The sequence below is a fragment of the Miniopterus natalensis genome, chromosome 2, assembly GCF_054644295.1.
Source record: "Miniopterus natalensis isolate mMinNat1 chromosome 2, mMinNat1.hap1, whole genome shotgun sequence".
In the NCBI taxonomy this organism is placed as follows: domain Eukaryota; kingdom Metazoa; phylum Chordata; class Mammalia; order Chiroptera; family Miniopteridae; genus Miniopterus; species Miniopterus natalensis.
In genome coordinates this window covers 64,674,291-64,688,007 of record NC_142082.1, presented here as the reverse complement: position 1 = coordinate 64,688,007, position 13,717 = coordinate 64,674,291, and the positions used below count along the sequence as shown (strand labels likewise).

At 38.8% G+C, this 13,717-nt stretch overlaps 1 protein-coding gene across 1 annotated transcript; it reads left to right on the top strand.

Moving 5' to 3' along the window:
• The first annotated feature begins 515 nt into the window (after positions 1-515).
• On the top strand, positions 516-1,291 carry LOC107545199 (transcription initiation factor TFIID subunit 9-like). Its single transcript, XM_087813837.1, is given in 2 exon segments — positions 516-909; positions 912-1,291. Coding segments are annotated over 2 exon segments (774 nt in total).
• The last annotated feature ends 12,426 nt before the right edge of the window (positions 1,292-13,717 follow it).

Genomic DNA, 13,717 nt, shown 5'->3' with positions numbered 1-13,717 from the left:
ATAAACATCAGTGCACACTACCCTCCATACAGTGGTACTGAGGTACCACATTTATAAAGCTCAATGAGAAGGAATACTAACCAATATAATGTTTAGGGATGTATAAATATGTGGAAAAAATATTATTATTATCTTGACTGAGGATATGTTTATTGATTTTTTAATTTATTTTTTAGGTAAAGAGAGAGAGAGAAACTTTGATGTGAGAGAAACATTGATTGGTTGTCTCATACATACCCCAGCTGGAGATCAAACCTGAAACCTAGGTATGTGCCCTGATGGGGAATCAAACCTGCAAACTTTTGGTGTATGGGATGATGCTGAAGCCAACTGAGCCACCCACCCAGGGCTAAAAAATTATTTTTAAAAAGTAAAGGAGGTTGCTTCCGAACATCCTGCTTACGGGTACACTAGGGGTTGGAAAAACCACATTAGGCAAAGAACTTGCATCAAGATCGGGACTGGAATACATTAACGTGGGTGATTTAGCTCGAGAAGTCTTGTCCCCTAGTATCATGGAGTCTGGCAAGATGGTTTCTCCCAAGAGCATGCCAAAAGATGCACAGATGATGGCACAAGTCCTGAAGGATATGGGGATTACAGAATATGAGCGGAGAGTTATAAATCAGATGTTGGAGTTGGCCTTCCAATATGTGACCACAATTCTAGAAGATGCAAAAATTTATTCAAGCCATGCTAAGAAAGCTACTGTTGATGCAGATGATGTGCAATTGGCAATCCAGGGTCGTGCTGACCAGTCTTTTACCTCTCTTCCCCCAAGAGATTTTTTGTTAGATATTGCAAGGCAAAGAAATCAAACCCCGTTGCCATTGATCAAGCCATATTCAGGTCCTAGATTGCCACCTGATAGATATTGCTTGACTGCTCCAAACTACAGCCTTAAGTCTTTTTAAAAAAGGCATCTACTTCTGCAGGAAGAATAACAATTCCACGGTTAAGTGTTGGTTCAGTGACCAGCAAACCAAGTACTCCCACACTTGGCACACCAATCCCACAAACCATGTCAGTTTCAACTAAAGTGGGGACTCCAATGTCCCTCACAGGGCAAAGGTTTACTTCACAGTCCCCAGCTGTAAAAGCATCAATTCCTGCAACATCAGCAGTTCAGAATGTTCTGATTAACTCATCATTGATTGGGTCCAAAAACATTCTTATCACCACTAACATGGTGTCATCACAAAATACTGCCAATGAATCATCAAATACAATGAAAAGAAAATGTGAAGATGATGATGACGATGACGATGATGATAACTATGATCATTTGTAATCTAGTCTTGGGTAGGATGACATGTTTATTAGTATTGATTTTATATCTTATATGTATATGTATATTTGATCTTGAATCCGATGTACTGAGATTAAACATGCATGCCGGATGTTTTCAAGTTGTGTTTTAGAAAACATAATAGCATTTAATGAGTAAATATAGTCACCATAGTTTTTAATTGAGATGTTGTATTTTCTTTAATAGAATTTATAATGGTTTTTCATTAGCCTTTAAGTGTAAGAAATAAAGTTGTCATCAATTTGAAAAAAAAAAGTAAAGGATAAGCCACACATACATGACTGCACAGTGCCTCTGTGCAAGGAATTGGGAAAGGGGCTCGGCTTCTCTTTTTTTGGGGGGTCATAATAATATTCTAGCTCTTAGGTAGGATGACATGTTTATTAGTATTGATTTTATATCTTATATGTATATTAAATATAATCTTTTTGAAGCAAACATTTTTTATCATTAAAAGTTTTTTAAATAACAAATCTCATAGGCACCTATATAATGTTGTGCTGAGCTCCCCTTGTTGGCTTAGCCACTGTTTTTAACATAAAATATTACTTCCCAGAAGCCTTTCTCTGTTCCTTTTTCTTTAGTAACACTCTTTCCTCTTTTACCCTTGTCTCACTTGTACTTTTCACAGCTTCTAATCCATTAACCACTGTGACATATGGATTTAAGTGCCCTTCACAGTACACTCTGCTGGATTCAAGTTCTCCGGGTCAGCTTTTCCCAACCCTGTTTCTCATTGAGTGGCTTTTTTGGAAACTTTTGTTTCTCAACCCCTTCCTCTGGTTGTACTGCCATCTCAGGTATGCTCATCTTTCCCAGAGTCTGAACTATGTCCTGAGAGTACAGTATCCCCTGTTGACTCCTTAGGTTTTGATGACTTCTCCTCATAACATTGTTCTTTTGGTTAAGTAATTCTTGGTCAAAAGTTTGCACCTGTTCCTCTAAATTTCTTTCCATTAATTCTCTCTTTGACCTTCTCTAATCCAGCTTTTACTCATTTTACCCCTTGAAACACAAAGCTGCCAACACTTCTTCCTCGGGGCTAAGCCTCCAGGCCTTCCTGCCAGCCTCAGCCCCCTTGACCTCACAGCTGCCTTTGATCTTGTGAAACATTCCCCCTTGGGTCAGTTGTTAACTCCCACAAGTCCCAGGCAGAGCGGGTCCTTGCCTCCAATGTAAGGAGTCAGTGTGCAGCTGGCTACCCAGGGCATGGTGCAGACTGCAAAGTAGCTCCCAGCAAAAAGAGGGGAGCCTGGAGAGGAGAATCCATTTTCCTTTTGAAAGCTGGAGAAAGGACTGACCACACAGGCTGAAGTAACTAGAAGAAAGAAAAGAGCTGCCAAATGATTAGAAAATGCAGACTTTCTTTCAAATAAGTTTTCAGCATTCTAACAAATAGTTGTATAAAATGAAGATTTTGAAATAGTTTAAACTGGATCCAAAGTTCACTGTAATAAGTTGTCTCCAGTTTTGTTCTTGTTTTTAAGTTTCTGAGCAGCATATTTGGGTTTTAGTTTTGTAACTAAATATATGAGCAGCATATCCAGACTATTTTATTTGAGTGGTTTTCATTTAGATTTAGAAAAAGCTAGAAAAAATAGTTTCTTCCCTGAAATTATAGTTAAATATATATATATATATTTCTTTATGACCCATATTGTAATTCATTATATAGTAAGATAGGATATATTATCTATAATATACTTGTTTAAATTTGAGTTGATAATCTGCACTTAAACAATTAAGATAGACTCTAACAATACATCTCCAACCACCATTGTTGATTTATGTCTATAATTTCATACACTTTAGTTAAACAAGACTCTTTTCCCCCTTATGCCTTCACTTTCCTTCCTCCATATCTCCACTTCTGAAGCTTCCTGGTTTTGTTTGTTTTTTCCTGAGTTAAAGACCCCCTTGCTCTCTCATTTTCATTGGTCAAAATTTCTGCCATTATTTGATGAGCAGCGGTACTCAGTTTATACCCACTCTGACCTTATTTTGTTTTGTTTTATATATCATCTATATTATTTCTTTATCTTTTTATTTGGAAGTAATTTCAAACTCACAGAAAAGTTGCAAAAATTATACAGAGCATAATGTGCATTACACAGGCACACAACTTTTAACATTTGCAATACTGTTGTGTCTCTTCCTTTCTCTGTATGTGTGTGTTATATAGATTTCCCTCCTGAAGTTCTTTAGAATAGGTTGCATTTATTATGCCCCTTTATCCCTCAACATCTAGTATGTATTTCCTAAGAATAAAGCTATGGTTTTATGTAACCCTGGCACAGTTACTAAATTCAAGAAATTTAATATCAATATGATGCATTTTATCAAAGCAGTCCATATTCCAATTTATTAAATTGTTCTAATAAAGTCCTTTATAATGTTTTTACCTCCAGTTCAGGATTCAGTCCAAGAGCGCATATTGCATTTAGATTACATTTAATCTAAGTTGTGACTTTAGTTGTCATTTATCATTGCAACTATAAGCAATCTGAAGGTAGTCATATTAAGAACATATAAAATCTTGCTCTTTATCACACTCTTCCCCCTAGACTTAGCATCCATCAATGATTCTCACCCAAATAAATAAACATGATAACTAAAAAATTATCATTACTTCATCCACATTTATTTGTCTAAATTATCCTTTGAGAGCCCTCCTTCTTCCAATTTCATTTACTATCTATCAAGGTAGACTTGTAGATTCCTATTTTATTCAGTAGGTTACTGTCCTATATTTTATTGCTTCAAATTGTCCCAGATATGGCCAAGCTGGCTTCGGTATGCTTTTCTTTTGTCCATGCATTTTTTTTTAAATCACTTCCTTACTTATTGGCATAACAAGATAGCCTAGGCTCATCTTAGACCTTCCCTATACCACCCCTACTATCAGCCATTTATCCATTTATATCACAAGCATCATTTTATTTTTATTATTTTTTTTTTAGATATATCTTTATTGATTTCAGAGAGAGGAAGAGAGAAGAGAGAGGGAGAGATAGAAACATCCATGATGAGAGTCATTGATCAGCTGCCTCCTGCACACCCCCTGCTGGGAATTGAGCCCGAAACTGGGGCATGTGCCCTGACCGGGAATTGAAGCCCCATCTCCTGAATCCTAGGTTGACGTTCAACCGCTGAGCCACACCGGCCCAGCCACAAACATACCACCATATACTATGTATGCCCCTAGGCTTCATAGACTCGGTGATGAGAAAAACTTGACATTGTCTTTTTCCTAACAAAACCTACAGTTAACTAGATGAGATGGACATTAGTCTTTTTCTTTCCTCATAGCTCAGAACCATTCATCCTACCCCTATGTGGTGAAGTACTTGAATTTCTCACAAATTGGATGGCATGTTAATTGAATGAGTCTTAAGTTAGTTTCTGGTTATCTCCAAATTTCTCTCTAATCTAAATTTAGGGCAGGGTGATCCTGCAGGCTTATAAGAAGTAACTTTGACTCTGAAGTTGTCTTCAACCAGCAGGGAAGGTTGTTTCAGGGAGCTCCATCCTGGGATGCGAGCGCACCTCAGTGTCTCCTGCTTGCCGGTTGCGGTACGGACTTGCCGGGCACAAAGCTGATGGGAGGACTCACGTGGCATTGGCTGTTAGGAACACAGGGCACTGGATCAACACGCTAAGGAGAAGCCAGTAATGCCCAAGTCAGAGATCTGGGTTAATCAAGAACAGAGATGAACCAAAGAACTTGTATGCACATATGCGTAACCCATGGACACAGACAATAGTTCGGTGAAGGCCTGGGGAGGGGGCGGGAGTGGGAAGGAGGATTAATGATGAAGGGGGAAGAGGGGGACCTCTGTAATACTTTCAGCAATAAAGATAACTTTTTTAAAAAGAACAGTATTGTTGAAAAGCCACAACTTCTCCAGTTCCGTATTATGTGAAGCTCCATCTGGCTCCCTGTGTTTTAGCCACAGTGGCTTCCTTTCCATTGGAGAAGCCAGGCTCCATCCTACCGTGGGTCTCTGTGCTCCTCTCCACACTGTTCTAATCCTTCAGATGAAAGAAGCCATCTCGGAGCCACCCACCAAGGTCCCTCACCTTGTTCATTTCTTAACCGTGACGTTTAAGCTTTGCAGTACAGAACCTTGAAGAGCATGGCGGGGAGCTTGGATTTTTATTCAAGGGCAGTAGATTCTGAAAAAAGAAAGAAGATGACAAAGACGAACCATCATGACATTTAAGGTAACTGACTATAGATGTACCCTCTCAGTTGAGCTAAGAAACATAACAACCTAGATGAAAACGCTAGTGCTCTCACCTCTATATTGTAGTAGACTTACTTGCAATCTGAAAACCTAGAAATAAACAAACCATTGCACACAGATTCCAAATAAATGAGACGTCCTGTGGGGAGGCTTTAAGCAGAACCTCCTGTCTTATTCAAGGATGCAGCTTTCTGCTTTGGTCATGCTGTTTGAAAGTATTAGCGTGGCTGTTAGGCACACCTCAGGGAATTTTGAGAATGTAATTGACAACATTTAATACAGATGAAATGTGAGTGTTTTTCATACCCAGTTGTGCAAAGCTGAATGCATAAGGGGAGATGACTGAAAAAGTTTGTGTTCGTAATGCTTAATTTTGAAGACCTTTCTCTCCATATCTCTACAACCTTTATCTGGAAAGTGGTAGGAAGCAGCAAAATGTCGCAGAAGAAATGGTATCCTGGAGAATTTTAGGCATCTAAATTTTTGAAGCTTAAAGCCTTGGAAAAAAAGGTGATCAGTCATTCTGGAAATTGGATAGTAAAATAATCAAACTGCTATAGCTTTATTCACTAACAGATAAAAATATCTGTAGTAAATATTGGAGAGATTTGCTCTCTAAAAATCAGATATGAAGAAAAGGTTGACATAAGATTTTTAAAAATTATTTTTCCAATGATAAAAGTAACATTAAATAACTGAATATGTTAAGTTGCAAAAAGAATGAAATAAAGTAAATTTGTTACAATTCCACCACCCAATGATACTATTATTATTTTGATATGCGAATGAGAGAATTGGGGTCAGACTATAAAGAGAATTTTATATTCTGACTTTTATAATCATTTTCTATTTGGGGCATTTCTCCTTGTCATTAAATAATCTTCAAAACCAGGATGTTTGGTGCCTATGTGTTATCTTGGCATACACATACACCTGATTTACTCAACACCTTCCTGGTTTGCAGAAATGTAGGTTGTTTACCAATTTTTAGTCAAAATGAATAATGTTGTGGATTTTGGTTTAAAACAATGTCAGATTGATTACACACACTTTAGCCCTCTGCTTCCCCAAATCCTGTTAAAATAGCAGTAAAAGGGCATTAACCCACAAGGAAAAAGAGAGTGCAAGGGGAGACTTCAGTAAATTAAAGATTTAAATACATTTTTAAAAGAGGGATAGAGTAGATGAACTGGTTTAAAAGACAAAAAATAAAATAAATAAAATAAAAATGGCCTGAGGCCTATAGAGAAGGTTCCAAAGAGAAGCCAACCAGTTGACCCTAACAAATGTTGAGAGGCTCCACCCTTGGAAATATCCTGCTATTTCTTCCCTATAGATAAACTTTCTTAAACATCTCTCTCTCTCCCTGCAATACCGGTCAAGAATGACAACACATTTCTAACGTTGATTAAGTTAAGAATGAATAAGTTCGTAAAGGGCCACTTGCAGAGAGTGCCAGATGAAGTAGAACCCTCGATCAGAGGAGAGAATATGCTGGTTGGCACTGGTTATTCGGGGAGGACCATTTATCGTGAAGTAGGAAACAGAGAGTAGGCACATCCTGTATTGTGATCTTTCCCTCCTCCACCAATTCTCACTTCCCATCCCTCTGTCCAGTTTCCCATGGGTTCTCATTTTGAGTCATAAAGCTACAATTTGCCTTTTAGGGTATTTAAACACTTATTCCAGTCTACTAGTCTCCGATATTCCATTTCACTAGGCCCCACCTCTGAGCCCACTGCCCTTCTTCTTGCATAAAGTGTAGAACATATAATATAGTATATTTATAGATAAAACATCTCAATCTATTCAATACATACGTTGAAAATCTTTAAGCATGTAATTTATTGAGTCATGGCAGGAACTAGAAGTTTATTTATGTGACTTTGAAAGTAGCCCAGCTTGCACCAGTGAGCTTAATAAAAGCTTCTGATGATAGAGTAAGTGGTTCTTATCCTGTTCAAATCTGAGTGCTTGGTTTTTGATACTTTTCCTTGGTGTAGGTAACACCACGCTTGAAGGCTTTCCACCTCCTGCTATCATCGCTCTTCTGTTGCTGCATTTATCACTTCACATGGTAACTACTTGTTCGCAGAGCTGTCTCGCACACTAGCCTATGAGATCACTGAGGTCAGAAACTGTACTTTCATTCCTTCATCACATATTTTTGAGCACCTGCTACACATTACACAGTGTAATAGGGACAGGAAATACAATGATTAGCAAGGTAAACACGATTTATTTAGGCAAATACATCGTGGTCTGAACCCCAGAGCGGTCTATTAGCTGTGGCCACAGCAATGTTGCATAACAAGCCACCCCACAACTCAGCGGCTTACAAAAACAAGCACGGATTCTCCTGCCCACAGGTCTGCAGGTTCTCTATAGCTGGCTTGATTCAGGCTGGGCTCCCGTGGGAGGTGCTGCTTCAGGTTAAAGATTTGGGTGAGTCCGTCTCCTCGCTGAGTTTGGTTCAAATGTAAGACACTGTGTTCGCTCTGGGCCACAGGCTTCTCAGAGCGTGATCTCCCTGCGGTGGATCACTAGCACAAAATGTCACCTACTCTGCGGCCTCTGCTCCATAACATCCATTAATTGACCAAAGCAAGTTACCCAACCAGGCTCAACATCAGTGCACAGGAAAGTGGGCATTGTGGGAGGGCCCTGCAAAGTTACAGAGTAAGGTGTAGGCGGATACTTATAATAAGACTGGTGTCAAGAATTGCAAAATATCGTTCCATCTACTAGATTAGATTTGTTACAGCTACTATCATACTCTTTTGTAAGCTCCAGAAAGGTAAAGATCTTGCCTGTTTTACTCCCTAATTATTCACCAAATTATCCTATATGCATAGCAGATGCTCAGTAAGTTAGTATTACATTAAATCGAACGAATAATTGTCATTCATGATAGGGAAGTTCAGAGAGCTAATAGATCACATGTTCATAACATTAACTGCTGACTAGTATCACCTGGGGGAACTTCATAAACTCTCTGTGCCGGTGCCCCTCCCAGGCCAATTAAAGCAGAAACTTCTAGTTTTGACCTCTGAAAGTGGAGACTGGCGTGTTTCAGATGCACACCAGGTGATTCTAATATGTAGCCAGGGCTAAGGATCACTGACCTGGGGAGCTCCTGACTTGGATTTGGGCGGTCAGGGGAGTTTGCGAAGGAGGCGGCATTTAAGCAAACATGACTCCTGGACCGATAAGGTAGGTTTTGGCCCAGTGTGGGGAGGGGGAGAGGGGAGTTGTGGTTTTGGGGGGTGGCTGGAATCGGAGATTTTTAACGGAGGGAGCTGTATGTGCTGAGGCCCTGAGGTAAGAGAGAGCTGTCTCACTTGTTGTCTGGATCAGGAGGAGGTGAGTGCTGTGGAGCCTAACAAAAGTAGCTCTGGGCAGAATTCTTAGATGAAATGACCAGAAAAGCTTAGGATTTGGGGGGAAAGCCTTCCCAACCAGGAAGCAGAGAGGTTTCTCAGGAAGGGCTCTGCCCAATCTGAGTAACTTCCCTTGAGGCTTTTGTTTTGTGAAGCTTTTGCCTGAGTTTATTTTTGTTCCAACTGTTACTGTGCTGAACTCTTTCCAGCTTTTTCGTTAATGTAACTCTTGAGGCAGCCATCTAATTTCTAGGATATGGCAATTTTCCCTCACAACACTTTTGTTTGTGATGACTGCTGAGTTACATTTTAATAGTAGGCCAGCAAGTTGTTGTTTTTCCAGGTATCAAGATAAGAAATAATCATATCAAGAACATCTCTGCCTTTAAAAAAAAATTTCTCTTCAGGATAGGCTTCATATAGTTCAATATTCTCCCTATACAGTTCCATATGATGAATCCATTTTCAATTTCTTTTATCTGTAAAAGCTTGTTGCTCTTGTCAAAATGATGTACTTTCTTGCATTCAATAATGAGAAATATTTATCCATAATGTTTTCTTTCTTGTCTTAACAGAAAGCTTAGAGCTAAAATTGCAGAATTCAATATTTGCCCAGATTTGAGGTTAATTCTCTCCCACCTATCAAGTTTTAATTCTTCCCTTTTCTCTTTAGCACTTCTACTCTGTGTGTCTTCAGTGATACTCCACCTGAACTACTTTTTTGAAACGAGAAGATTACAGATGACCAGGTAAAGTGCTCAGAACTCTTACTTACTAGATGCTGTGGCAGATAAGACTCATTCACTGACAGGAATTTTCAATCTACTAAATATTCAGAAAAGAATTTAGCACATAAGTATAGTAATAAAAGGCTTATCGGTTTTTAGGCCTCGAATTATTCTGACAATTGGTCTGAAGCTACAAATGTATTTCCATGCATTCTATCTTAACATCAAAGTTATAGACCTTTTTTAATTAAAATTCTTCCAGCTGTATGCAGAATATTCTTGTCCAGAATGTTCTGGAAAGACATATATGTATGGACATATATACACATATACAAAGATAGTAGTAGTTAATATTACCAATATATCATTGTAGACGTAGCAAATATGAAATGTTTACCTGTAGCAATTCCAGTTGGAAGGTATATGGGCACTAACATTGAAAGAGCAAATGCATAAGTAATTGCTGCCTGCTGCCTTTTGCGGCTTTCCAGAGAAAATAGTATCAATTAAAATCAAGTAATTTTGAGAAGAATATCTAGAAGACTGAGCACCCAGCTCCAAGGAAGTTATGAATACAGGATTCAATAACCCAGCAAGTGGAGACTTTCCAAAAAATGAAAAAGTAGGCCATTCTAGATCCCAATACCAAGGTTGAACTCTAATCTACCTCCTTCTAATAAAAGAGTAATTTTTTTAAACCCTCTAAAAAATATTCCTTGCCACAGTTCTACCTTCTAAATCCAATTAGCAATTTCATTACCTTATTTATTAACACCTATTAATCTTGAAAAACTTATTACTGCCATTCTATTGATCCTTTCTGGTCTGTATTTATAAGGGGGGAAGCTTATTTCTATTTACTAATGTGAAACAAAAAGATTTAAGGCAAGACACTTAGCATGGAAAGCTCACGGACTTCCACCTAAATAAGCAGTTACAAAGGAGCAGATGCACCTGCATTGCATTGTTAGGCGGGGCTGTGCTATAGACCAGTCAATACAGTAAGTGCTAAATGTAATGGACTGTTGTCAAAATTATACTTTATCTTAAATTTGATTTCTGACTTATGTCATTTTTTATAAAGTAATTCTGAAAACTTGAGGCTTATTGTATTCCGTTCCTGCCAATGGGGAGGCTGACATGATTTAAATAACATTCTATACTGAGTATTTGACTATCAGGTTCAATATTCCCATTGGAACAGAAAGGACTGATGTTTACTATGTCAGCCCCACCTTCCCCAGACTTCCAGCAGCATAGCTCAAAATGTCAGTGAATCAAGATTGACAGGCCGTGACCCGAACCATATTTACAGAAAAAGCCACCAACATTTGTCTCCGGAGGCAATATCCTTTACAGTTGCCTGTAGACGTGTTTATAATGCATTGTAGAGTGCCTCCATCATTTTGTTCAACAGGGGCTGCATTTCCCAAATGGGGCAGGAATGAAAGTTCAATTTTTTTTATTTGATTACAAGCCTCCAGTAAACCGTTCTCTGGTGGTTCCTTACACGCCTTTCCCTATTCCTTGGGACACACAGAGAAACCGCAGGAGTCAGATCAATCCCATGTTGTTCTGAAGAAGCTGGAAAGTCTCCGAGCCTGCAGCCCCTATGGATGTAGAAAAATCCTGCCGATCCTTCTCCTAGACAATCGCACCACAGCAGCGTGTGCGCAGCGATGCTTTCTCATTAACCAATCAACCTCCACCCCTCTCTCTCCCTTCCCTCCTTGGCTCCCTTTCTTGTGCTCTTTATAACTATCTGGTACGCATTTACCTATATAGGAAATTTTGGCTAGATAATTCACACCCCTCTGGGGAAAATAAAACTGCAAAATGCCAGGTTCTACACTAAGACATTTACAGAGGAGAATCTAATAATTTCCTACAGCTATTCTTCTCAGCATGCTATGGAAATGCATTCAGTAGTCTAATTTCCTTTTCCTTCTCATTGCCAGAATTATTTATTGCTGAAAATTGAGGAGTCGTATTATAGTTATTTTTCTTTTGATTGGTTTAAAAATTCAGCTTGATCGGAATCTTAAAGAAAAAATTCCCGCAGAGTTTAAATGTGGTTTGGAAGGCAGCGGAGGGATTGGAAGAGAACAGGTCTGGTGAAAAAAAGGGAAATGTTTTAGCATTTTCAACGGACCAGAGTGGAATCAGTGAAATATAGGAAATCTCAGAAGGAAATGGCAACAAAGTTACAAAGGTTTATAAAAAAAAAAAAAAAAATACATGACCATTTTGAGAGTTGTGTCGAAAAGGATAAGGCGATGGTTTTTATCTGAGACTAGAATGAAAAGACCGGAATTACAGATTTGATACCTCTATAGGAATCAAGCTTTTCCATGACCACAAACTAGACTTTCATTCCTGGCTAAACATTTTGAAAAGATGTGTAATATGGAACCGATAGAGTTCATTTTGCCACAATTTATAGAAAAACAATGCTTAATAAAGGGTCAGGGTGATTAAAAACAGTCCCCACAAACTAATCTGAATGAATGAAGGTTTCCTAGGCTGACTATCTATAGCCATGAAATGAACAGATTAGGGCACAATCTATTGTTGCTATCTGTGGAGATTGTCCTGCAATAAATTCTGCAGCAATGATTACTGTCGACAGCCAGAGTGAACATGAGCAAACAGTAGGGTGCCCGGGGAGAGGGGGAGCGCAGGGGACAGAGGTGAGGCTTTACCTGCTTCTTAGCCCTTCCACTAACCAGCCATTTGATGTGCTATATAGAGAAGCCTCATAAATTCTGTATCTCTTAGTTTCTTCAGCTTTCAAGTAGGAATAACAATATTCATTTATCTACTACCCCACTGGGTTTATAAATATCAAATGATATGCAAGTGGTAAAAGAACGTTAGGAAAGATTTAAAGCACTTACAAACATAAGGCATTGGTAGTATTTGTTGATCAGTGGTGCCAGAGATCATTCTTGCATCTGCTCACGAGTCAGATTTCATAGCAATTTATGTCAGAGATACTAATTTTATTGTTTTACAAACTTCATCTGAACACATTCCTACTTAAAATACAGTAGACGAGATTGTTTTTGTGGAGACTTGCCTTTTGTTTTTATTTTGCTCTAAATGGAAAAGCCCTATTGTAAAGGCTTTTATGTTTACAGAGGAAAGTTTTAAATCTCCTTCTTAAATATTTCCATGGTGATAGCAACAACAATATTAACACTAATTGCATTGATAAAGGCCTCAATTTCCCTTATGGTTGTGTCAAATGCAGATTGCAGTTTGAAAAAGATAGAGCAACACTTCCTGGGAAAAGCCAACTGGCCTCAGACAGGTACACACAAGGAGGGAGAGCCTTGGTGTGGTCCCCAGGGGTCCAGGACATGGATATGGGAGTTGGAAATTTAGTGGTCAATACATCCAGAGGTAATCAGGCTCAGGGATGTAACTCAAACCAACCCAGCTCATACGTCTGATATTAAGCATTCAGAGTGCAAATTTATTCTTTTAGAATCAAAACTATCACCCTCCATGGGTAGATCTAAGTAGGACAATGCTCACCAGAAGGTCACTTCCTGGATATGGAGTCGGAGGTTATTGCTTAAACTGAATGGCTGCTGTGGTCAAGTCCTCAGAGTTCTGTGGGATACTTGTGCCGCACAGGTTCAGGAAACCCAGTCTTCTGGACAGGGCTAGAAATAGAGAATTCATCTATGCCCCCACTTTGACTCACCCTATTGTTGACCAATCAGTTTTCAGATAAAGACATTTTTTTCTTTTGCCATATGAATACTTTAACTTTAGCCTAGGAGGCATTCTGCCTCACTAAGGTAATCATATATCTTTGCTCTGATATATTAAATGTTTATTACATAGAAACACTTGGAGAGGAATCTTTCCACCTCACCGTGGCCCCAGGTAACATGTCACCAACAATTCTCACATGTTCCTGAGCTTGTTCTACATTCAAACTCCTGGGTCTTTGAACATGATTTGTTCTGGAATGCTTACCATACCCAAAAAACTCCTATGAAATTTTCAGTACTACTTTAAAAGTCTGTTCCTCTGGGCCCG